General features: G+C 44.5%; 1 protein-coding gene across 1 annotated transcript in view; it reads left to right on the top strand.

Moving 5' to 3' along the window:
• LOC146830421 (uncharacterized) overlaps window positions 1–17093 on the top strand; it is a 197176-nt gene extending 180083 nt beyond the window's left edge. Inside the window, exon 21 of the mRNA XM_085604646.1 lies at window positions 16295–17093. Coding sequence (XP_085460772.1) covers window positions 16295–16382 — 88 coding nt within the window. The 3' untranslated portion in view covers window positions 16383–17093. The remainder of the gene's footprint in view (window positions 1–16294) is intronic.
• The last annotated feature ends 8228 nt before the right edge of the window (window positions 17094–25321 follow it).

Genomic DNA, 25321 nt, shown 5'->3' with positions numbered 1-25321 from the left:
CAACTCACCACCAGAACCAGGGCAGACAAGCTACTTAGAGGAGAACCCAGCCCCTGCAACAGACCACACAGCATGAAGCACCCGCAAGCACGGCAGGCTCACAACACTTCACCAACCCACACATGGCACCCCAATGCCAGGTGTCAGAACGTCAAAAGGAGGTGGCGGAACAGGAGCGGGTGTGGCCCGAACCCATGGAAGTTGAACTAGATCACATACGTGGTGTCTATTACCCTTCAGGGACCACCTACACCCCACAAAAGAGACCCACACTGCCATAGAGACACATGCAGATGCACATTCCCAGTACCGAACCACGCACAGGGGCACACACATATTAGTCACACACCCACGTTGGCTCTGCGTATGGCGGGCCATGTCCACTCCCCTTACGAATTGAGTGGGTGACGACAAAGCTACATGTTCAAGCTCTAACCCACTGCCTGCGGTGACATGTCTGCGTTCGTTGTACACAGCACAATGCATTGGCCTAGGGCCCAGGGCCCTCATGCATACAACAAGACCACAGGGACACACGCAGAGATCATGTTGAACTGGCTACAGGCACGTGCGCCCGGCCCCTTTATTGGCTGGGCCACATGTACAAAGACTCCTGTGCTGGATGGGTGTGGGGTGAGTATAAGCCAGCCCGCACGGAGTGTTTGGGGCTGGCAACAACTTGAACAGTGGACACCAGTGCATTGGAAACAGAAAACACCTGCATAACAGAGTCAACTGCTGAGCAACATGGAGGGAGCCGGAGCAAGTACAGATGTCAACCAACATACAAACAGAAGTGTCCCTGAGTTTCAGTGCCCTGAGGTTGGGGCCCCAGAGCGGAGCACGCTCATGTGAAAAAAATGTCTAGGATTGTGTCACTTCTGGACATTCCAGATGCAGCTGCAGTGGGGGGGGTGTCACACCTTCAGAATCCTTCTCATCATTATCCCAGGTCTCCCACATTGCCTGAGGTGACATTGCTGCGTGAGCTCTCCACAGCACATAACCACAACAGTATTGGACGATGATTTATGATGCACAGAGCTAGTGGCACCTGGAGTGCTGAGCAGGGGATCAGGCAGAAGATGGCAACTGTGTCAGTCTGCCAGTACAACGATTTCGACACTGGCAGTTGGCGTTTGGACTTGGACTTGGCCCTGGCGATGGTGGCGTGTGCCTCCTGCGGTGATGCGACGTCCGGGCTGGTCAGGACTCGATTTGATGTGTGAGCACTGGTGGGCCGCAGTTGAGGCCGGAGGCAGTGGACGGCGCAGGGCCACAGACGTGTTCCGGACCTGACCAGCACAGAGTCAGTGGCCCCGGATGCACTGCGGCCGGCACAGGCACCCCGCCACGGGACGGTGACTTGCGGTGCAGTCAGATGGGCCGCACGAGCTGAGCGTGTCCTCATCAATGTCGCGGAGGGTTGCGGGGGACAGTGGAATGTGTCCTCCAGGGCATGATGCAGAGGGTGGAAGCTATCCGATAGCAGCAAATGGAGGAGTGGAATGCCACAGCATCGTTTTAGCCACGAGGTCAGTATCACCGACATGATGGCGACGACAACCCCAAGTCCATGGACTCAGAAGCCACCAAAGTTCAACCAGAATGTGTCCATGGGTCTCGGGGAACAGACTTAGTGGCACCGGGGCTGAAAGTGGATGCAGTCTTCGTTGAGGCCTGTACTATGACATCAAGTTAGCCATTAATGAACTAAGACTGAATTTGAATAGTGTGACATACTCGCCTGCAGCATAGGCTGAGAGCAGCAGTCCGCGTGGGCCCACAGAATCTTGCGGATGTGATGTACCACTAAGTTCTGGTGGCACCACATCGAAGGGTGTATAGTGACATACACTCAGCCATACTTAATGTGCTCTGCCATGGTGTAATCAAGACTCAGTTCCAAATGTGTGTCCTACTTATCCGCTGTGTATGCTGGTGGAGTACGTCAACGATAAAGGAGTTGCGCTGGCCTGTGGTGCGGAGGCCGTGATGGTTCGAGGACTCTGCAAAGGTCATGGGCCTCAGGCTTGGAGGTTGCAACGGCACGTGGTGGGGCCTCTTTGACACACGCCGGTGTCGGCAGGTGGGCATTGAGGCCTGGGTGCGCAGGGCCTGGCAGGACTGGTATGGAGACCTGCGGCCCGGGGTGCATCAGGCGCACAGGATCGCTGGCAACACCGCTCACGGCGTCGGTCTCGTGGGGGGGGAGAGGCGTTGGGCATTCCGGAAGAGGACCACGCCCAGAGTTACGTGCCTTTTATTCACACCCCTACGCTGGCCTGGCATACGCTGGGCCAGGCCACTCAGCCCACGCTTACGGGGGATGTAACGAGCTACATTTCCGCGATTGTCCCCACTGGCTGGGGTGACATGGTTGCGTACACTGTCCACTATACTCCAAACACCAGCTGTGTGTGTTGGCATGGATATGTGCATGGTCTGCATACTGCAGTCTGGCCAGCACATCACCGCCACACTTGGCGTAGTGTACAGTCTCATTCATTGGTCACTTGCCTCCTTCGCACATGCCTGGTCCCCACCTCTTCCGACATTCTGCTATTGTGTGGCCGAGGTGCAATGGCGTTGATGGCCCAGGTTCCCACAGTGAGTTGTGCTGTGGTGTCTGGTGGGTGTGCACGTTGTATGTGAGCTTGTGACGTGTGCATTTCCTGTGTTGCATGTTTTTGGAGTTGAGGTGTGTGGTGTGCGCATTTGGTATTGGGCAACGGGCAGTGCGAATCCGTGGGTGCCATCCTGGTGGCGCAGGTTGATGATGGACTGTCGGAAGGTGTGGGAATCATACACACTGCCTGGGTCGTTTGAGGCGGCGTTGGTGGGGATTCCCCAGTGGTCCACTATTGCCTGCACCTTGGTGGGATAAGTGCGCTTTCTGTTGCGCTTCTTGTGTGCAATGTTGCCAGGGGCCACTAGTAGGACATGTGTGCAGTCAATTGCCCCCTGACATGTGTGGGAAACCAGCTGTGACGTACACGCCTTGCTTGGTCTCCGGCTGTTCCTGCACAGTGTGTGAGGGAAGTATAGATGGTGGGATACCAAGCTGATGGTGTCATCCATAGCCGATTTGAGGGACTTGGATTGGCCTGGCTGTGTGACTCCTCCGTCTCAGGGGGATGTTGGTTGGAGGGTACCAGAAGCCAACAGGTGCAGCACGGCCATAAGCTTTGTCTAAGGTGGGATGTTGGTTGTCCGCTGTGTTGGTACTGTCAGACTGTGGGCAATGGTGGTCAGGATGAGGAGGAGGGTTGTCCCTTCGAGCATGTAGTGGGCAATGACATTCTCTGGTGTTGGGTCTGTGAGGTTGGTGCATTTTCGGAAGGTTGCTGTCTTTATCTGCGCTGCCTCAGTGTTGGTCGGGGGGCAGCGGTTGTCTGGGGGTGTGGGGGTGATCATAGGGGTGTTGGCGGTGGGTGTTGTGGCCCTCTTGGGTGTCCGGCCCGCATGTTCAGTGGCTGCATGGCATCTGTTGTTCTTCAGGTGTGGCTGTGGGCTGCCGTCCGACTTTGCGCCAGGTCAGAGCAGGTGTTAGTTTCTTGCAGCTAACGCGCCTTATCGCATGTTTCGTGGTATTTTCACAGATCTGTCTGGTCGTTGAGAATGTTGTGGAGTGGTGTTATCACGGCTTTTTGCTTGGGAACGCCTACTCTGCATCTCATTAGCGATAGTTGCCGGGGTCATCTGTGGCGATGTTTTTTGTGACTGCTATCGCGGATAAATTGGTGTTATGGGCTGTTAGCACCAGCTTGTAAATGGGGTGATAAGTTTATCGCGACTTTGGCTGAGATAAAATGCCGTTAACTCGGCGACAGCTCCTTGAGAATATGGCCTTTTGATTATTTGTTGCATTTCCAGCATCTTCATTTACATCCAGGCGTTGAAGTGCATTAAAAAAGAATGGCAAATGTGATCCTGAGTGCAGTGGTGGCGGGTCAAAAATGTGGCTAAAAAGAACAAAATATTCTTTAAGTATTTTGTTGGGTTTATTTCACCTTAAGACAACTGCGGATAAAGTAATTCACGTTTTTAAATGGAAAATAACGTGAACTAAACTAATCATTGGTGATGTTCTCTTTTACATCATGAAACCTCATTTGGTTAATGCGGTCACTGCAGATGCCTGTTTGTGAGACCGTAGAGTTACAAAATGGAAACCTGGTTGGTGCAGTGCAGAATAGTGACGTGTATTTATAGTGCTATGAAGTCCCTACCTGTAACAGAAAGCACTGTGAATATGTAAGTCATACAGTTGTATTACATACAGTATAAGATAGGCTGCCACAAATTTATTTGATGTTTAAATTAAAACATGCACTTTCAAAGAATATATTTTAGTGATAGGTAATTAGACTGTACCTTTTGCACGCATTGTATAAGACCATTGAAAGGATGCTTTCCAAAACTCAACTCCTTTATATCACCTCTCAAAAATAATACAACTATGTCACCATGAAGATTAAGTCACCCTATGAATTAAAGCCTATACTTCCAAGAAGCCTTTACATGAAAAGATTAACCAATTTCACACATTTACATTTCTCTCAGGCAGCAGATGACCTGATGAGAAGACCTGTTTCTTCTTTAGTTCTCTATCCCTCCATCGCGTTTACATTAGAAAGAGGATTTATGGACAGGATGTGCAAACTGTTCATAGGACTGGCCCGGGTTCTGTCAAATGAGACAGGACCGACAGTTTGCACCCAGAGATGATTGCAACTCATATGGATTCTGTGTATCAGACTCACATACACTCAGGCATCTGGGGGCACCCGCGAGACAAGCACACAAAAGAAACAGTTAATGTGGCACAAATGTCACTGATGTAACAGCATGAACACATGGAGATTGGGCCTTGCGACAATGGTACAAACAGTCTAGGCTTCAGCTTGCCCAGACCCACATAATGTAAGGCACGCTCAAGGATCTAGAGGGTATGGTGAAACCCCTTTTTCCTCTGAGGCCCAGGAAAAAAAGCACAACAGGATGTCAAGTAGTGAAAGGAGTTCATGTTGCTATTCAACCAGTAGGCCACAGACTCAAACTCACACTACAGAGAAGTAGGGTAGATGTAGATGATACCTCTATGCAGGGCTCAAAGAGCAACTTACCAGAAGATTACGGACCATCCAGAATTCAGCAGCCAGACTCACCCTCAGACTCCCACAAAGCACCTTAAAGAGCTCCACTCACTACCGATATACAAACATGCTCATTTCAAACTCCTCACACTCACGTGCAAAGCACTACACAACGTGGACCCGGCCTACCTCAATAGCCACATATCCTTTCATTAGCCATCCAGACACTGAACTCAGCCAGACTGCTACATGCACACATCACAAGCTTGAAAAGAACTGGATCTGGAGATCAGGCCTTCTCCTACATCGCTCCTAAAGCGTGGAACTTCACATCAGAGCCACCTCCTCTCTTCTAGAGTTCTACAAAAATCTAAAGACCTTTCTCTTAGATTTACACCGCCTGCTTGTGGCATGGCTAGCCATGAACCTGCTCAGCACCAGGATACTCTCCGGGTGATAGTGCATTCTACAAATACTTATGAAGCCAATGCCCTGTCAAAACATTTGCCAAATTCAAAATGAAATGCAGCAGCTAACTAAAGCAAGGACCATTTTCGCAGGTACTCTCCTGATCTATCTGCACTGAAGGGAGAGATTAGCAAGTGATGTCAGTGGGATGTGGGTTGGGGGACCAAAGCGAGACATTCTAAGTGTAGGCAGACTGATGACTACCAGAAGAGAGCGTGCACTGGCCTCTCCAGAGTCTGTTAATCAGAAAATCCTTAGCTAGATACATTCGATCTGAGAAACCAGATAAACGCGAGATTTCACCGAGAATGCTCCACGTAACAAGCCCCTCGTACAACAGTTACTTCGCTCTCAAAGGCCACATCTCATCTGGATCTTCAAAGACGAAGAAAAGGACCTGAGTGATAGGGGACCACAGTTGGTTTTCTAAGAGAGAAAGGTCAGACTCCTCTCCCAGTGGTGAAAGTAAGAAGGCCTGCCCCCTCAAAAGCCACATAAAGCTACAAACCATTAGTATCCACATAGCCTAGTGAGAGGGCAGTAACCATTGTGGAGGGAGCAAGACTTTGCAGTAGGTTTATTAATGCTTTTGTACGACCTGGTGCAGCACAACACATTTTTGCTCTGCACTCATAGGCCTGTCTAATGGATAGTAAACAGGCGCTGTGATCTGCATTGTGCTGTGCGAGCAGCTGCACAAACTTTTAGCAAATATACCTCTTTGAGTGCATACCCCATCCGCTCGTCCCCACGAAGCAAAACAAACAAGTTAAGCTACTAGATGGAGGCTGTTGAGGAGCTGGGGGAAAAAGACACAAAAATGCTGGAAGTGTAGGAGGGCAAGAAAGGGAGCCCCATTGTCAATAGAGTTGACATCAAAATCTACTTCCTACGGTCTCTGATGTTAGAGGCATCCATTCCAGTTTGTCATGCACACAAGCATTTCTGCTAATTTACTCTCTTCTGCACTTGTCTATCTCCCATGATGGGCCATTGGATAAATAGGGCGCACAGATTTCTGTCTCTTCCAAATCGCTCTGAAAATGAGGTGATTTAACCTCATCTGCCCAGCTTCCCACAACCTATTCACTTATTTAGAGCCACATGTATCAACCTATTTTGCATGACAAACGGTGCAAATTGCAAAATGTGACCGTTTGCGAACGCAAAATAGCCTTTCAAGATGTATGAAAGGCTTTGGCAGTGCATTTTAGGTCATTGCAATTTTTTGCAATTGCCTAAAATTGCAACTCAAATAAGGAAATCGCAATTTGCAATTCCCAAAGCACATGTACCAAGCATTTTCTAAATGCAAACTGGTCATTTAGGAAATACTATTACCATCGACTCCATGTCGATGGTAACCATGTGCAATTTTTGAAAATGCACAAAAATGCATCTTTTAAAGTGCCATGTAGCGCACACATGCCCCTAGGGCATGTATGCGCTTTACATGTGCACATTTTTTTTGGCTGTGCTGCAGGGGGCCTTAGGCCCCCAGGCACCCTTGGTTTTGCATTTCCTAATTTGTGATTACTAATTAGGTAACCACAAATTAGGTAATGCAAAAGCACACGCACCAATGGACCTTTAGGCACAAAGGGATGAATGGAGTAGTATTACCTAATAGTGATTCCCTATTTGTGATTGTGAATGTAGGAATCACTATTTGGGAATCGCTATTTTCTTACATACCATTTTCCATTCGCTGAATCTCAATAATTTGCTATTTAGGGAATGCAAAATGGAACTTTGATACATGCGGCCCTCAGTGTTTTAACAGCTTTTGTGGCATGGTCACCAAATGTCTGTGACAAAACCAGGGAGGATGGAAATAGGTAAGGTTAAAATTAAATATCCACAGTATTAAATATCAGGGGAGTGCACGGCAATTATAGTCAAAGTGAAAAAAACAAGAACGTTAGGCAGAATGAAAAGCCTGATCGGGTCATCGAGGGGCAGGGGTACAAACACATGACTAGAAGCCAAATTTCGGGGGGGCTCCTAAAAATTTAGGGGAGCTGATTTTTCCAGCTATATGCAGAGTGGAGCTGCAGGGGCTCTAAGAAGAGGTGAAAACACAACAAAGTCTCATTAACAAGTAAATGGTCTTTTAAAGACCTGTGAAGTACTCGGTGCGGCTGTGTGTGTGCCCGGGAAGCTGTCTCAGCCCAGGCTGACACACACGAAGGGGGTGGGGAGGGGGGCTGAAACCCTTTGAGCCCTTGGAGCCTGCTAGAGGCTCAAGAACTGGTGTGTCGCTTACGTGACTGCTTAGTCCTTCCGACAGCAGCTTCACCTTCCAAAGTTGTATGCTTCGTACCAGGGGAAGTAGATGTAGGGGGTGGGGGGCGGAAATAGCCTTTAAACAGGTTAGACAGGCAGGGGTCTGCACCTAGCCGGAACACATCCTACTGCCCAAGGTGCAGAGGTATTCAAGAAATAACCACAAACATACCAATCGTGGAAACAACATTTGCGTCTGCGGTATTGGCAGTACTGGCATGTGTCACCAAAATTGGCTGATCACATAAACAGATTTGCATGTATAACGCTGACTTTTATCATCAGTAATTTACCCAGTCCGTAGTACACTGCTTGATGTGAGCTTCATATAGTGGCATATGATGAATGTTCGTTGTTGATGGTCGTAATTCCATAAATAACATTTGGCACAACTGCAACACACTCTAATCCAGCTGACCACTTTTACAGGCGACAGCTTCTAGCACCACTGTTTACATAATGAGACCCACTTCTAGAAGTGGCCTAAGAAGGGAGAAGACCGAGTAAAAGTGAAAGAGAGAAAAGCTGTAAAGATCTTGGAGAACACAGAAATAGCTGCCAGATATGTTACATACTGCCACTGGGCAAGACACTAAGGCTCAGTTCCAAAGTGAAAAGTGACTCAAACTGGCGGAAAGTGACACACTGGTATTTACTTTTCAGAGCAAAATCTATTTTGATACCCTTGACTCTGCAGAAAAACTGCATTGTGCTACCTTGTGCCACTTTGCTTCAAGGGGACTATAATGGGGTGCTACTTGGGAGGGTCGCTGCTGCAACTCACAGACTTCGACACAAAGCCCTAGCGACTAAAATTGCTAAACCGGGCTTTGTGTCAAAAACATAGTGGCCCCATAAGGCTGGCTTTAGGGGAAATCACTGTTTAAAAAAAAAAAAAAAATACACGCATTGCTTGTGTGCTGAAGTGCACAGCACACATCCAGTGTGCGGAATCCTTCTATTTATGTCTAGATGTAGGACTCTATACTGCAAGCATAAGAATTCAGAGAGAAAGGCAGCGGAGAAGATGGCGGATGGCTAGACTGACCGGTCGGGAGCTCCGTGCTCGCGAGGCAGTACACAGAGAACTACATACGGACACGAGCCAGGAAAATGCCTAATCGAAAAATAATGAAGAAATGCCAATGTCACTAGAGAAGATCGCTGCATCCGGAAACACCGGAGAATCTGTAATCAAGCTCAAACTCACCGCGCTGCAGGAGAACGGCAAGGAAGCGACCCGGGTCAGCAGCGGTGCTCTCCGTCTGTTTACCAGCTTGTGGGCGGAGGCTTCAGCGGCCCAACGAAACTGCCGAAGGGCGGCCGCAAGAGTCCCTTTCTCCTTCCGGGGCACCGTGAGAAGTGCAGCGCAAGGCAAGCTTTCCCCCCTCTCCGCGTTGAGCGTGAGCGGGGCGAGATCAGTGGGAGGTTGATCGGCGGCCACGGAGCCATCCGGACTGCAGGAGATGCATGCAGCGAACACCGGAGCTCTCCTGGAGACGTCCTGCATGAACCGGGTAAGCGGATTAGATTGCCTGGAGGGGGGATTCTCGCTGGAAAACACGGAGCTGGCAACGGGGGGAGGAGGAATTAGCACCACAGTACCAGGGGAGGAGCGGGGGGAAATTTTCACTACTTCCAGCTCCTCAGTGACAATAATAACGGCAAATAAAGAGCAAGTTACTGTCTCAGAAATAGACAGTTTGTGGAAACCACCCTGACTGCCACTATCAATCAAAACGCCGTGCTTCGAAGTACGAAAAGGGGAAGTAAAAAACAGGCCACAATAGCAGTCCCTATCCCCCGAGCCAAAGGGAAACAAGCAAACGAAAAAGGGCCAAGAGGACGAGAGGGGGTCCTAGGCCCTAGAATCAAGGTTACTCCATCCCTGAGATCATTTTTTAAAGTCTAAGTACAAGATCAAGTGACGAAACTACATTATCCCGGTAAAATCCAAAGTGTTGATAACTCCATGAATAGTAAGGAGACTAAAAAGACTATGGATGGGGATAGAGCGCTAGCCCCTCAACAGATGCAAGTAACAAATGACACACCTAGCGTGGAACATACAGAGCGGCATTTAAACCCTCCTGAGCCCACCCAAAACTCCACAGATCAAATTCTGGAGAGAATGTTGCAAGAAATGAGGGCAAAATTCGCAATCTCTGAGGATAACCAGTCTAAGATACAAGAGGCTTGTGAAATGCTAGACACTAAGCTGAATGTATTAGGGGAGAGAGTAACAGCAGTGGAGGCGGCTGTGGAGATCCTCAGTAAAGAAGCGGAATTAAATCAGAAGGAAATTAAGATGTTGAAAATAAATGATGAAGCAATTGAGGCAAGCTAGAGTCCTTAGAAAATCAAGCGAGGAGGAATAACCTAAGAATTTTGAACGTGCCGGAGGGACAAGAAGGGGATGACATTAAAAAATATATTGTACTTCTACTAGAAGAAAACTTCCCCTGGGCAAAGGCGGAAGTCTTAACAGAGGATATACAGAGGGTGCATCAAGACCCCTTCAGTAAAAACAAAATAAGAAAAAACCAGAGGAAAATCTTAATAAACTTCAGAACCTACACCCTCAAGGAAACAATTCTGAATGAGGCCTTAAAAAACGGCTCTCACAACAAAGATGATTGGTCCTTTAGAATTAGATCGGACATCTCTAAGGCAACCCAGGACAGACAATGGGAACTTGGACAACAGATGCAGCAATTAGGATCTCTAGGGGCCACAGTCCAGATGAAGTTCCCTGCGGCTCTAAGAATTATGTGGAGGAATAAAATGCATAACATTAGGGAGCCAAAGGAGGTTGAACTTTTCCTGGAACAAATGCAAGGTCAAACGCAAGAAAAATAGTAGATTACCAATTTAAAATTACCGAAGCGAGCACGGAGCCCAAAAGGGCTATTAATACTGCCCAGTGAAGAAAGAAGGGAGGCATGAATTATTAGAAATAAAAGTGAAAAAATGTAAACACATGGGTGAGGAGCAAACTAGGGAAAAAAGTAAAAAAGAGTCCTCACAAAAAAAAAAGTTGAAGGAGAATGGGACCCGTAAATTAGTGAAGAGATCCCCGAACAAAAAAGAAATAAAAGAATGAAGAAAGACTCAGCAGTAGTTAACATACTCTCTTGGAATGTTAATGGTCTTAGAACTAAGAGCCGGAAAAGGAGAATATTTGAATATTTAAAAACAGTAGATAGTGAAATTATAATATTACAGGAAACGCATCTCTTGAAAAATGAATGGGAAGAAATAGCAAGGACCCAGAGATGGATAGATTCATATGCATGTACAAACCAGGACTGTTGTATTAAAGGAGTAGCAATATTATTCAAAAAATCTCTTAAAGCAAAAATACAATCAGTGGAAGTAGACAGAAAAGGGAGATGGGTGGTAACCAAAGTGAGAATAATCAATAAACAGTACACCATTGTTGGTTATTATGGGCCCAACACAGACGACCCAGATCCGTTACAAAAGCTGTACACACACCTATTGTAGGTATCCTCCCCAATAATCATGGGGGGAGATTTTAATATAATCCTGGACCCAAGGTGGACCGCCTCCCCCCAAGAAAGGAAGCAAACCTTTTAAAAATGAGGGATTGGTTGGGGATCTGTATAAAAGATCTGGGTTTGGCAGATATTTGGAAGGAGAAAGGAAATAAAGCGCAAGCTTTTACATTCCAAAATAAAAAATTAGGGCAGTGGTCCAGAATAGATTACTTTCTGGTGGACAGAAGTCTAATAGTTAGCACGCAAAAGGTGGAAAATCTACCCGCTCACCTATCCGACCACTCAGCAGTTCTACTAAAACTCCAAATGAAACAAAATACCACCGTAGTAAGATGGACGGTAGACCGCACAATTCTCCTGGATCCACAGAATATAGAAGCACTTAGGAAAGAAACGGAACACTATTTTCAAATTAATAAAAACAGCACCTCTATTCAAGTAACGTGGGATGCCTATAAGGTAGTAATAAGAGGAAAGCTACTCAGTATAGCTGCATATAAATAAAAAAAAATGAAATATAAAATTATCGAACTTGAAGGCATAATAAAATCTCTTGACATGCAATTAATCACACAAACTGTGGGTACAGAAAAGGAAAAAATAGAACTGGAAAGGTCAATAAATAAAGAAGCCCTTGCGGAAATATTTGAAAATATTGTGAAAGAGAAATGGGAGGCCAGTAAACTGTCCCATTATGAATATGGAGAAGGATGTAGTAAAATGCTGGCGTGGAAGACAAAAACTGACCAAACCAGAAATAAGATAGTAGGTATACAGCCCGAGAACTCTGCTGAAATAAGCACTGAAGACTCTGTAATTATGCAGGAGTTTGTTAAATTCTTTGAAGAGCTGTATACAGAAGACATCACGCCAATAAAGGAACAACTCCAAGAATATCTAAAGGGGTTAGATCTCCCAATACTATCACAAGAAGAAGGAGAAGACCTAAACGCTAAAATTAAAGATAAAGAAGTAGACGATGTCATCAGAAGTTTAAAAAGAGGCAAGGCTGCCGGTCCGGACGTCCTGCCCAATGAGCTCTTTATCAATTTAAGAGAAGTTCTGGTTCCCCCCCTTGTGGATCTGTTAAATAATATTTTTGAAAGAAAGGAGAATTTCCAGACTCTTGGAATGACGCAGTAATCAATATCCTTCTAAAACCAGGGAAAAACCCAGGTAAATGCGAGTCTTACCGCCCAATATCTTTATTGAACTGCGACTACAAAATATTTACACAGATCATGGCAAAGAGGTTGGGGAGAGTAGCTGGCCTTCTGATTAATACCGACCAAAAGGGGTTTGTGAAAGGGAGACAGATACAGGATTTAACACATGAACTAATTGGATCAATTGACTTAGCCATACAAGAACAGATACCCCTATCTATAATTACCTTCGATGCGGCAAAAGCATTCAACAGAGTGAATTGGTCATTTTTAATAGCCTTTTGGTCAAATATAAACTGGGAGAGAACTTTCAGGGAATGTTAAATAGACTATATAGTAATCCAAGGGCCAAAATCTTAATAAACGTGAGCCTCACAGAAGATATAAGGATCAAGAGAGGTACAAGACAGGGATGTCCCTTGTCCCCCCTACTTTTTAATCTATATACCGAACCCCTAGCACAAAATCTCAGAAATAATCCGGAGATACCCCCTTCCGACATCAAGGATGGGAGAAAAAAGTCGCTCTCTACGCAGACGACTTAATGATCTTTACGGAAGACTTCATGGGATCAATAAACACCATAGAAGAAACATTGGAAAAATTTGGAAGAGTATCGTGATACCTGACCAATCAAGCAAAAACGGAAGTAATGGAATGGAATACCAATAGCAATAATCATCTTGTAAAAGAAAAGATAAGGTATTTAGGCATAGATCTGGTCAAAGACCTGGATAAAGTAACCAAGATAAATTAAAAAAAACTTTTTGTAGAGACTAGGAAACTACTTAAAGTATGGGGGGCCTACCACTGACCTTCCTGGGGAGGTCGACCATAATCAAAATGTCAATCCTACCCAGATTCACTTACATTTTTAGCTCAATTCCATTAAAGTTCAAGAGGGAACCAATAAAGAAGCTACAAGGGGAATTAAATAGTTTTATATGGTCATCAAAAGCGACAAGAATAGCCTGGAAAAAACAAAGGAGGAAAAAAGAACAAGGTGGGATAGCTAGCCCCGATTTGCTAGAATACCGTAGAGCTTTTCAATTTAAATACATGAGGGTACTACTAAAAGACTACGAGTACTATCCTGCCTACCTACAAGCAATCATCGGAAGTGGAGGGCATTTTTTATATAAATTCGGACACCCGAAATTCTATAAAAAGGTGAAGCTGAAGGTTCTCAAATCAGCAGCAAAGTTATGGTACCACATTAGAAGTACTTTTAGGATACCCTATTACAGCAAATATGCCACTATATGGGACTCACCAGGGACCCCGGAATGCCTCAAAGACAGGCTTGCAGTTCCACTAAGAACATCCGGAATACTCAAGTGGGGTCAACTGATGTCAGAGAACCAAATCATTGAGTGGGATCAATTGGAACTAACAACAAAGGGTTCCTTATCAAAATTTTAATTTTATCAACTTTTAAGTTGGGCAAAAACTTTAACAGAAAGCAAAAAAGGAAACAATGAAATGGAGAAGGAGATGCAGAAAAACTCACCCCCCCCCCAAAAAAAGAAGTTTCAAGATGGTATTGGGCCCTCATCTCAGCTGGTGAAGAACACTTTGTGGTCCCGGATGAGACCTGGGGAAGAGATCTGTTAACGCTGAATGTACAAAATATCTGGCAAACATCTATGGAAAAATGCTGGTCCATAGTGAAACCTGCTGCCTTAAGGAGAAATCACTTGTTTACCACCCATAGAGCCTATTGGACCCCGAAGAGGCTGTAAAAGTTTAGAGGGGCTAAAACGAGGAAATGCCCAAAATGTGGTAAGGAGAAAGCAGATGACCTCCATATGTTCCGGCAGTGTCCACACCTCGAAGAATTTTTGGCATGAAGTGGGTAAGACTCTCGGTGCACTATTAGAAAGACCAATTGATGTAAGTATGGATCTTGTTATATTTGGGATTGACCAGTCTGAACACCTAGTTAGGCCAACCAAGAAACAAGAGAATCTACTCTTTTTGTTAGTTTTATTAGCAAGAAGGGAAATATGCATCAAATGGGTAAGCCCTGCACCCCCCATATATAGAGATTGGTTGGCATCAATTCATAAAATAAACAAGCTGGACAGGAGGGGCAAAACCAGCAAAAAATATAACTTTTGGGAAATTTGGGAACAGTTTGAACAGCTTTAAATGTCTTTACCCGATCTTGCCAAGTAACTATACTCCACCCGATAGTTTACCCCATGTTGTTCAATTTCCAAGGATTATGCGATGGCAATAAATAAATAGGCAAAGTGCCTGTTTGAGTAGCCAACTGGCTAGCTCCCCCCCTCGGAAATATTTATTGGATCTGGTTATGGAAACAAAGGGACCCTTACCGCTATGCCAAGGGAAACACCTCCGCTGGTCTACAAAAATACGGGGCAATGAAAGGGTCGGAGCGATGAAGCTGGGGTCCCCGAAAACTCCTTACACCAACTATTGCAGTATGAGGACCCAAAAAAAAAGCATAAGAATCCAGTACAAAGCTTATGCTACACAGCACACAATGGCCTCTGCAAGGCTGTGCATGGTGCAAGACAGCCTTTTATAGTGCCATTGCGGCCAGCAGGCCATTCTTAATCGATATAAGGCTGTGCAGTGGTTTTCCTCTTTCACAGAGCAGCCAATCTGGTTGCTGCGTTGTGTGAATCTGTTATAAAATATACATTCAAGCATGTCTACCCGACCATATGTATGTGTATGCCTGTACCTCTGCATTACAAGGAAAAAGTGATACTGTATCAGTCGTATCCATTTCTTAAATGTCATGTGTTTACATTGGCGGCAGTGGTCTCTCTTATCCTCGAAGTAAAGTTTATTACATTCAGTGGCAGCTGCTACTTAACGAGGGCGGCGGGGCGGTAAATGAAAAAAATACCACTTACCTGCATTGCGCCCGCCGCCTATCGGTTCTCTTCATCACTCTGGGAGTAGGTCAGGATGCAGGAACCAGGATGCACACATGCTCCTAGACTCCACTAGCATATCATGACGCTGCGTTACAGTAGCATTGTGACTGGTCTGAGCGCCGTGGTTTGGCGCTCAGACAGGGCCTGGGCATGTTCTCCACCCAGACTGTGCATTACAGCCACTGAAGAACATGCTATGTGCGTATGACTGTATCGCCGGCCAAAATCCTCAAATGCACTTAAGAGAGAACCACCACCCCTCCCCCTGTTCCTGTGATGTCCAGCCCTGCTCCGCCCCTAACCAGCTGAGCCACGACGGAAAAATAAAATGATAACATCATTCGAGATTATCATTTTATTTTTCCTTTTTCAGCTGCTCACAGAGCAGTGGGGCGACGCTCCTCCACCTTAGCTGGTTACATTGATTGCAGGTGAATAGCGCATAAACTGCCAGTCGCCCTCCTAAAATAGGCTGAGAAATCAGTTTCAGATAAAGCTCTGCACAAGGGAATATCATGGAAAGAGGAGACATGTAAAGGTAAGCAGAAATCATAAACTAAAGGGGATGGGAAAAGCAAACAACATAAACGACATAAGGACGTAAAGGGGCTGATGTGTATAGGATTATGCTCAATGAAGTCTTGTTGAAATTTCAGTATTCGGATGTGAAGTGCATTGCCTGGAGTACACCTATGGGTAGGGTGTGTATTTGCATTTCACCCACATAATTTAGGCGCGTCAGTGCGCCAGCTTGTGCTTTAATGTAAAAGCCTGTGTATTACCATATTACCTGATTGTGGCACCTATTGGACTGATGCCTACTTCTATCTCTCTTCCTGCAGAATTAACCAGGTGCGTGTGTATGTCCAGGCATACATGGTGGGCTACAAGATCCAGTGTCCCGCCAAGACTGAGAGGAAGCAGCCGTAATAGCAATGTCCCCTTTGGTACATTCCTCAGCTCACAATACCACCCTCCAGCCAACTGCCCTGACTTCAAACAGAAACTTGGTGAAGAAGAAATTGTTGCCACACCAGCAAGAAGACTGTGGGCTGGAGAAACCCCTAAAGACAGAATGGTCCAGCCTAAGTGGCTCCACCCCTCTCTGGCATCCAATCAGGTTACTTTTGCGTCACCATCAGCTTGGAAGAGAGAGAATCCACGTGGAAGACAGCCTGAAAGCCTCAGATATGGACTGAGGGCAAGAGGCCCACCCACATCCACACGCGTTGAGTGTTATCACTTCAGTGGGATTATTTATATATTTGTATCCAAACCGCATTAATAGAACGTTGTAAGCTTAAAAGGGGGTTGGATGTCATCATATTGTAACGTGCTTGAGTGGGTACCTTCGTTGGTGTGCGAATCACGTTATGGTATCTACCGCCAGAGATGCAATAGTTAAAGTTCCAAAGTCACTTTTATACCAAATCCACTTTTTTTACTTGCTTATCATTTTGTGCTTAATTGTTCGATTACATAAAACTCCACAATTCAACATCACGCAACACATTTAAAATGGTTGAACTAATTCAAACCAGACATCTCACACGCCTATATGCTGAAGTGTCTTTTGGGGTTTGGCGTAGGGTGCTCTAGACACTTTTGAAGTCGTTCCTGATAAAAAAAGTTATTTTGCTACTGGCGTAGTTGCGGCTTCTTATAACAGTCATTTGATATTTTAAGGAATGCTGTTTTTCAAATAAGGATCTCACAAAAGTAAGAATATTTTGTAATATAAGAAAGCATAAAGGAAGTCTAGTTAACTAACTCATTACACATGGAAAAACACTGGAAGCATTTTCACAGGCATAAAAATATAGGAGCAATATTTTTAAAGTGCATATACATTAAAGAAGCTTTACAGAACGAAGAAATTGGAAATTACTTTGCAAGTCAGAAAACTGATGTAATTTCATAAATTGCATATATTTGAAATGTAAGTTAAGATACAGCTAGATTCCAATTTTTGTATCGTTTTACAGTTCTAGTTGTTTTATGGTGCCTGCATTTGTCTGGCAGCCTTGGAACACTTGCAGCAGTTTCTAGGAGCACGGTCTGTAAGAAATTAAGCCTGTGTCTGTGTTTGGTGGTCCAGACTTATAACATCAAAAACCTTATTAGCGTTGAGTGTCCATATGCGATGTACTGTTATGGTCATAACATCAAAAAGTAAGGAAAAAGATTTAGAGTTAGCATGTTATCTTAACGCCACATAAACCTACACAACCGCGATATTCTAGATGGCATCACACGTCACGTTGTCCTTGATATCATTAATAGCATCACATGCACTGTTCTTCACTGTGGACCATTTTGAAATCGATAAGAGCCAATACTACATACAGTATATTGTGCCTAGTTATTGTATGAAGAAGGAGACCCCTCTAGTTACGCATGGTTGCACCAGTCTGCTAGACGTGTAGCATGGCAGTAAGAGGTCACTATTGACATGGGTCACAACAGGCTACCAAGCACAGTCTCTCTTACAGACCAGTACAACAGGTTTTTAACTTTACATTTGTAGCAGTGGATATGATTAACTGCATATCCCAAAGACTAGTGGCTGTATTAGAAAATATAGCACAGGGTGGTAATACAGATAAGTAAGTAAGATGGCACCGTACTACCAGAAGGGTGAAGCTGGCTATGGAGAATGCCTCACTCACAATACTAACAGACTGTCTGGAGCACAACAAAAAAGTAGACGAAAACAGTACTAATGGTCAAGATAAAGCAAGCAATCAAAGACTTGTGATGAGGTCCTGTTTATTACAATATTTGGGGCAGATCGTATTCCTTTGTTGTATTTACAGAAGTTACAAAGTTTGTGATAGAATGTACATTTATTTACAAAAATCTAGATCTTATCTCCAAGTATATTGTGTATGCGTGTGTATATATTGATCCTTGTAATGACAGCACCAGCAGCATTTCAAAACACATCCAGATATTGATACAATAAGTATCAAAGACATACATGGGGAATGTAGATGCAGCTAACACGTGTTTTGTCACATTTAATTTTTCAAGGCTGCAATATATATATTTATAATTGGCTAAGAAGGTAAAATATATATGCCGGTATCTCATAATCTCATGAGTAACAATAACTGCATATATATTTTACTGCCTTTAAAAATACAATGTGATGAAACACTTGTTGGCTTTACCTACACTCACCACATATGTGCTTGCTACTTACTGTACCAATATCTGGTTATGTTTTGTAAAAAATAAACTAAAAATCCTCTATAGTTGAAGATTTAAAATAGACAATACACATTTATCTTTCTAACTGCATATGCATCCATAGACAGGAAGAATAATTTGAACAAACCTTGGAAAATGACTCCAAACTGCTGGAGTATGGAATTCCTTGTATATTATGCGTGTAGTTCGTATGTGAATGGCATCCGTGGCTAAATCCGAATCAGGTAGTCTTGTTCCCTCCTACAGACTTTAGTGCAAAACATTTTCCGTATTCTTCCAGTAGCTTACATAACTCGATTAAATCCTTTATATTTAGTACTATCACTGAAAGTATGTATAGCAAACTGCATATTTCATGTACCCACACCAGGGTGGATTGTAAGTAGGGGTGGCGGAATATTTCATGACACCTGACGAATTAGTGGAATTTGACGACTCTGCATTACTCTTGTAATGCAAAGTTCCAGCAAAATTCTGAAAATTGGCATGTGGAGGATTGTTTTCCCATGCAAGGCTCCAGAACGGTAAGTTGGCGACTGAGATTTAGCGTCACCTAGCGGGGATTGCAGTTGCTAGGAGGACATCTAGGTAGATTTTACTAATGGGCGGCAGTTTTGAACGTTTGCAGTAAGAAGGCTGCCACTCAAGTAAAAACTCTACTAGAGTGGAAGCGAAATCAACTTGAGTAGTAGCCCCCTCTGGCCACTTCGTGGTGCTGTTCACGCTAGTTTGTCTGCACGAAAGACGCTACTGGCACTAAATCACAACACGAGTAGCATAGTGTACCTATTTCTGCCCGTTGGCGGAACTCCACAAATTCTGCCCGCCCTTGAGGTATGGGATTTGTGCGTCCTCCCATGTGATTGCCATCACAAACAAGTCCACGTTGTTTTCCTGACCACCGTTTGAAGGTGCTTGTCCTGTTCTCATTAAATGAGTATAGTGAAAAACAGTGCTTATGTTTAGCCTGTAGTTGCAGGTGGGAGTCGCCAGCATTCATTTTTGAGAACTTGCGCTTATTTTTCCTCATCAGACTTTGACCCAGATCATGGAAGAGAAAACCACACAAGAGGAAAGGAGGACAAGAGAAACACTGATAGCGGCAGAAAGCAAGAACCTGCAAGAGATAAAGAGGCAGGGAGTTTCTTGTGGTGGACTAAAGAGGCATGAGGTGGGATCCTGAATAAAGATGTTTGCTATACGGCACCTCGAACTGTAATAGTGACGGGCACAGGCTTCTGAATAAGACTTTGAGCCCACCTCTTATTATTTCATAAATCAAGCACTGGTGAAAACTTTATATTTTTCAAGATCTAAAGAATTTCCTAGGTTCTTTGTGTGGGTGATAGAGCTGTGTCACGTCACCCAACACATTAAAACTTGCATCATGTATAGATTTGGTAAGATCCTAATGTACTCCCATTGGACTCCTTTGATCCTATAACTCCCTTCAGATGTTTTGGTATATGCCCACACTGGCCTTCCCTCACTTCCGCCTTCATCACTTCTGCCTTTCTGCATCCCTGCCTTCTTTCATTTCTGCCTTACTGCTCTCCATCCTTAAGCAGCCTAAAACTATTCCAGATTAATTGTGGTTCATTATTCTGCCAGCTAGCGACTGGGTTCTTAATAGCATCTTGTTTACAAATGCTCTTCCGAGTCTCACATTGGAGAAGAACACAGGGGGATAACACACAAAGGTGCATGTTTTCCGCTATTCTGAGCTACAAAAACATGACATTTGTGCTATTTGTCCTCATAATCTGTACAATTTTATATGAAATTCTACGTGGAAAAAATTGTACTTTACAATAATATATGTCCTAATAGAGTACATCATATGACATTTTAAAATAATATATGTCCTAAAAGAGTACATCATATGACATTTAGTACAGTAGAGTGTACATAGCAAACGGTCTGGATATAAATTATAGAGGTATATCAAGGAATATGATTGTGGCTGATTGATCAGATAGTTTCTCTTCTATGAGTTGGAAGGGTCTGTTATGTTGAATTTATGTAATCTTCTGGAGAGAGCAGATTATATAAATCGAAGGATTTTTGGAACGGTCTCTAATTAGCCATCAATGTGTTTGGTCTGCTGTTGATTATGGAAGGAATTTGCTCATAAGAAAATCTTAGCTTTCTTCTCAAATACTGAAGTGGTTGGGATTCTTCTAATGTTTGGGGGAAGCGAATTCCAGATTCTTGCTTCATATGACAGTCAATTTAGAGCCTTCAAATGTGGAGAGAGGTGGTCTAAATTTTCTAGCGCCTGTTATGAATGAGTCTTTCAGCCACATTCAGACAAGCTTTTAGTGGAGCTGTTGAAATCTTGGGTAGTCCTTCTAACGTTGTACATCTGTATTCAATCCTCAAATGACTAATGCCTGGACTGCCGTTTTAAGGTCTGATGTTTCGATTAATGGTTTCAGTTTTCTAAGATAGAGCAGGTAGAAGCGGGCATTTTTTGCCATTGAGTTGATGTGGGCTCGCATGTTTAGGTTCGTATGAAGTGTAATTCCTAGAGACTTGTTTGAGTCTACCAGAAATCGGAGAACAATTTAGTGCAGTGATCATCTTGATCCATTCCTTGAGTTGCCGGGAAACTTGATGGGCTTTGTAGGTGGAAGGGACCCATTCATAGATAGAAGTTGGATTCTGGAGTGCCAGTTCTGAAGCCTTGCAGAGTGTGAGCGGAGGGGCTATAGTGGTACTCAAGTCCATTGATTGGGGTTTCAACTGACCTGGTATGTCCCCCTAAGGTTGAATGCTTTCATTTTAACAATTGAAAGGTTTGGTATGGCATACTGATTTTGTTATTGAAGAGCACATCTGTATAATACAGTACAGAAGTAAAATGGTCATGGACGCGTTAATTGACTTGTGTGTTACTTTGGAAAGTTGCCTAGTTATGTTCTAGGCAATGAGTAAAGTTTAAGTACCAATTTGCGAGTTTGGGATGTACACACGTAGGTTGCACACTTAGGTATTGTAGCAGTTTGCTGAGCCTATGCAAGGAAAAAGTGTGACTTAGATGTCTGTTGCACATGTATATGGTTGGATGGGTTTGTGACTTAAGAACTGAGAGGTATCCTAAGATTTGTGTAAATAGAGGCATGTCTCAAGTATGGCAACTCTGACCAGACCAGAGGGGTTTTTCTTGACATTCAAGGAGAGAGAGAGAGTGCCGCCACCATAACTACAGGATTGTGGGACTGTGATCATAAGACCTTGAGGACTGTGACAGGTACCTTGTTTGCAGAGTAACAAAAAGCTACGTGTATGCAGGCCTGGGAGGATGCTTCATAATGTAATGTAAATATGACTTATAAAGCGCAAACTCATGCCCTGAGGCGTCTTGGCGCTGTAGAAATCTGATTTAGGCCGCTGATTTTGGCCGCAGCAGTATCATTGTCGTGTCAAGCAGGTGTGTCAATGTCTTCTACTCCTGTGTGAAAGGCCAGGTTTTTAAGGCTTTTCTAAAGGAGAATAGCGAGGGGGCAGCTTTTAGTGTCAGTGGGAGACTGTTCCAGAGCATGGCAGTGGCCTTAAAGAAGCTCTTTCTACCTCAGGTAGTTTTCCCGAATGGGGGGACAGTCAGGTTCCAAGCAGAACCTGAACAAAGTGTCTTTACTGGGATATACCATTTAAATTTTTTCTTTAAATGGTCTGGCCCGAGTCCGTGCAGTGATTAATTCGCCAGACAGTGGGCCTTGAAGCTGCAGCGTTGCTTTACCGGCAGCCAGTGTACTTACCTGATGGCACCTTTGGCTGACTCATATTTCAGAATTTTAAAAAGACAACGGGTCACAGTGTTCTACAGTGTCTGTAGCCTCTTAAAAAGACCCGTTGCAAGTGTAAGGTACAGACTGTTACAATAATCAATCCTTGTGAGAACCAATGTCATTGTTACTGTTTTCAAAAGTTCAGAAGGCAAAAGATTTTCTATCTTTTTTATTAGTCTTAGAGAGCAGAAAGAGGCCGAAGTTCTTTTGTTTACTTGGTCCTTAAATTTCAATTCTTTGTCTACCAAGAAACCTAAGTCTCTTACTTTGTTTGAGGGTGCAGGTATTGAGTCCAGCTCTGGTGGCCACCAGTCCGGTGTCCAGAAAGAAGGATTATTGCTGAAGATGATGACCTCAGTTTTTTTGGCATTCAATTTAAGGCAATTGCGATCCATCCAGTAACTCACATTACTCATACATAAGCTGAAATCCGCACCCAGATTACTTTCAGGGTTTGTCAATACCACCACAATTTGGGTGTCATCAGCAAATGATGCTAGGGAGAAACCAACGTTTTTAATGATTGGCGTAAGTGGTGTAACGTAAAGGTTAAAAAGGGTTGGGCTCAGTGCCAAACCCTGGGGGACTCCGCAGGGCAGGGAAAAAGACCTGGCGACAAACTTGCCCATCGTCACGTTGTTTTGTCAGGAAAGATTCCAGGAGGTCGAAGTCTGTTCCCCCCTATCCTCAGACTGTGCATACGGTCACCCAAGAGCTTATGGCTGACCTATCAAAAGCTGCGAAAGGTCTAACAAAAACAGCGCTGCTGTGCTCCCCCCCCATCAAGTATTTCTCGTATGTCCTCTGTTGCTACCACCAGGGCAGACTCTGTGCTGTTTTGTTTTTCTAAGACCATGTTGTTTGTCGTCCAGCAGAGAGTTTACCTCTAAGAATTCAGAGAGTTGTTGATTCATTACTTTTTCTACCAGCTTGGCAGCAAAAGGAAGTCTTGATATTAGACGATAGTTATTCAGGTCCTGGATGTTCAGATTATCTTTTTTTAGCAGTGGGAGAACTGAGGCTGGTTTCCAGGGAGCGGGAAACAACCCTTCTGTAAACATATTATCGAATACCTGCCCTAAATGTTGTGCTTTTTGAGCAGAGAGCATGTGTAAAGGAGGAGAAGCAGATTTTTTTTTGCCCGGTCAGTTGGGACATGTACCTGCTGATAGTTTGCTGTTGTATTTGCAGTAAATTTATTAAAGATGTTGGCAACTTTTTCTTGAAAAAAGCCAGCTAGTGAATCGCAGAACCCTTGATTTACTCCTGCATGATTTGGGCTAGCTGGTGTTACCAATTTTTTCATTACTGAAAAAAGGGTCTTGTTTGCTTCACAGGCGGCTTTTATCTGACCTGAGTAGTATGCAGTCTTAGCTTCTATGTTGCTTTTATGTGTGTAACTAATGTAGTGGCATATTTACAAGGGCTTTATCTCCGCTTTTTGGCTTACAAAGCCAAAAAAGCGGAGATAAAACCAGCGCCCTATTTACAAGAGGGTGCTAACATGCATAATCGCATGTTAGCACCCTTTTTCCCAATGCCTCCCTTTGCATCACCAATGAGATGCAAAGTGGGCGTTACTGGGAGTACCCAAGATGGACTACCTTGCAAATATCGCTGATGTTTACATCACGATATTTACAAGGCAGCCCACATGATTTTAGCTCACAGATTTTGGCGAAAACAGCAGTTTTCGCCAAAACCTAGCGTCTGCTAAAATCCTGACTCAGCCATCCCTAACATAGGGGGTGGATTATGCTGATACGACCCTGTTTTAAAGCGCAAAGTTAAAAATTAATAGGAAGTACAAGATATTAACAGCAGCTTTCGCCGAGCAAACTACCTTGTTGCAGCACATTCATCATAATGTATCTTGACGAGGAAGGATAAACGATACTTAGGCTGATGAGGTAGTGGATTCAAATAAAGACTAGGACACTGCTCTCATCTGATTGTGTGTCCCTGGAAGGGAACCTTTAGCAGCTGGAGTATGTTGTACTCAAAGGCTAGTCTTCGAGAAGAGTGGAGAAGAGGTACCAGGGCTCTTGCCCACAGGCCAGCCTTTTGGGGCTTCTGTCTTACCAAGCATGGTATGGGTGGCAGGGACCTGGCATCATTCCTGAAGGGAGGACCCTGATAAGCCAGAGAGCACTGGACCTTAAGGCTCCCAGTGGCTTACAAAGCACTAGGACTTGTCTGGCCTCTGGCAGGCAGATTCCCCACGGGTGTCTGTGGCATGTAGACCATCTTCACAAGAGTTGAAAGTGCAGAGGTTGGAGAGTTTCCATTCATGGACCTGGAGTTCCTTAGTGGGCAGTGAGCTATTTGCAGCAAGCCACCACTGATGGCTACTGTGGAAATGATCAAACCTCCAAAGATGTAATGCAGTCAAATTGGTTTATTTCGTTTATGTACAAGCAGTACAGAGGAACGTCCCATCCTCCTCTGAAGCCACTTTCCAACTGTCCCTTTTACCGGATCCCCATTCTAGATCCCTACAACACAGTCCCTCATGACAACCTAAAGAATCTAAAGAATCTTATAATGTTCTACCATACATAAAGCTATACCACAGGTACCAACCCTGGACAGGGCAGCATCAACGAAGAGAAGGGATATGGGGCAATCCATGATGGGGAGGGAACAAGGGACAAGGAAGCAATGACAGGCCATGCAACAATAAGGGAGGGGAAGGGGCACAGCACAAGCAAAGACAATGGGGCAAGAGTGTAGGTGGGGGACCAGGCAAGAAATGACAGGGTAGGAGGGGACGCAGAAAGCAACGGCAGAGGGAACAGAGGAGGAGGAAACTGGTATATCAACAACGCAGGACAGGGGAGAAGGAGAGGGCAAGCAAAGACGAAA

Source organism: Triturus cristatus, chromosome 5_1 (genome assembly GCF_964204655.1).
Source record: "Triturus cristatus chromosome 5_1, aTriCri1.1, whole genome shotgun sequence".
Lineage (NCBI taxonomy): Eukaryota > Metazoa > Chordata > Amphibia > Caudata > Salamandridae > Triturus > Triturus cristatus.
This window is presented reverse-complemented; position numbering and strand designations above follow the sequence as displayed.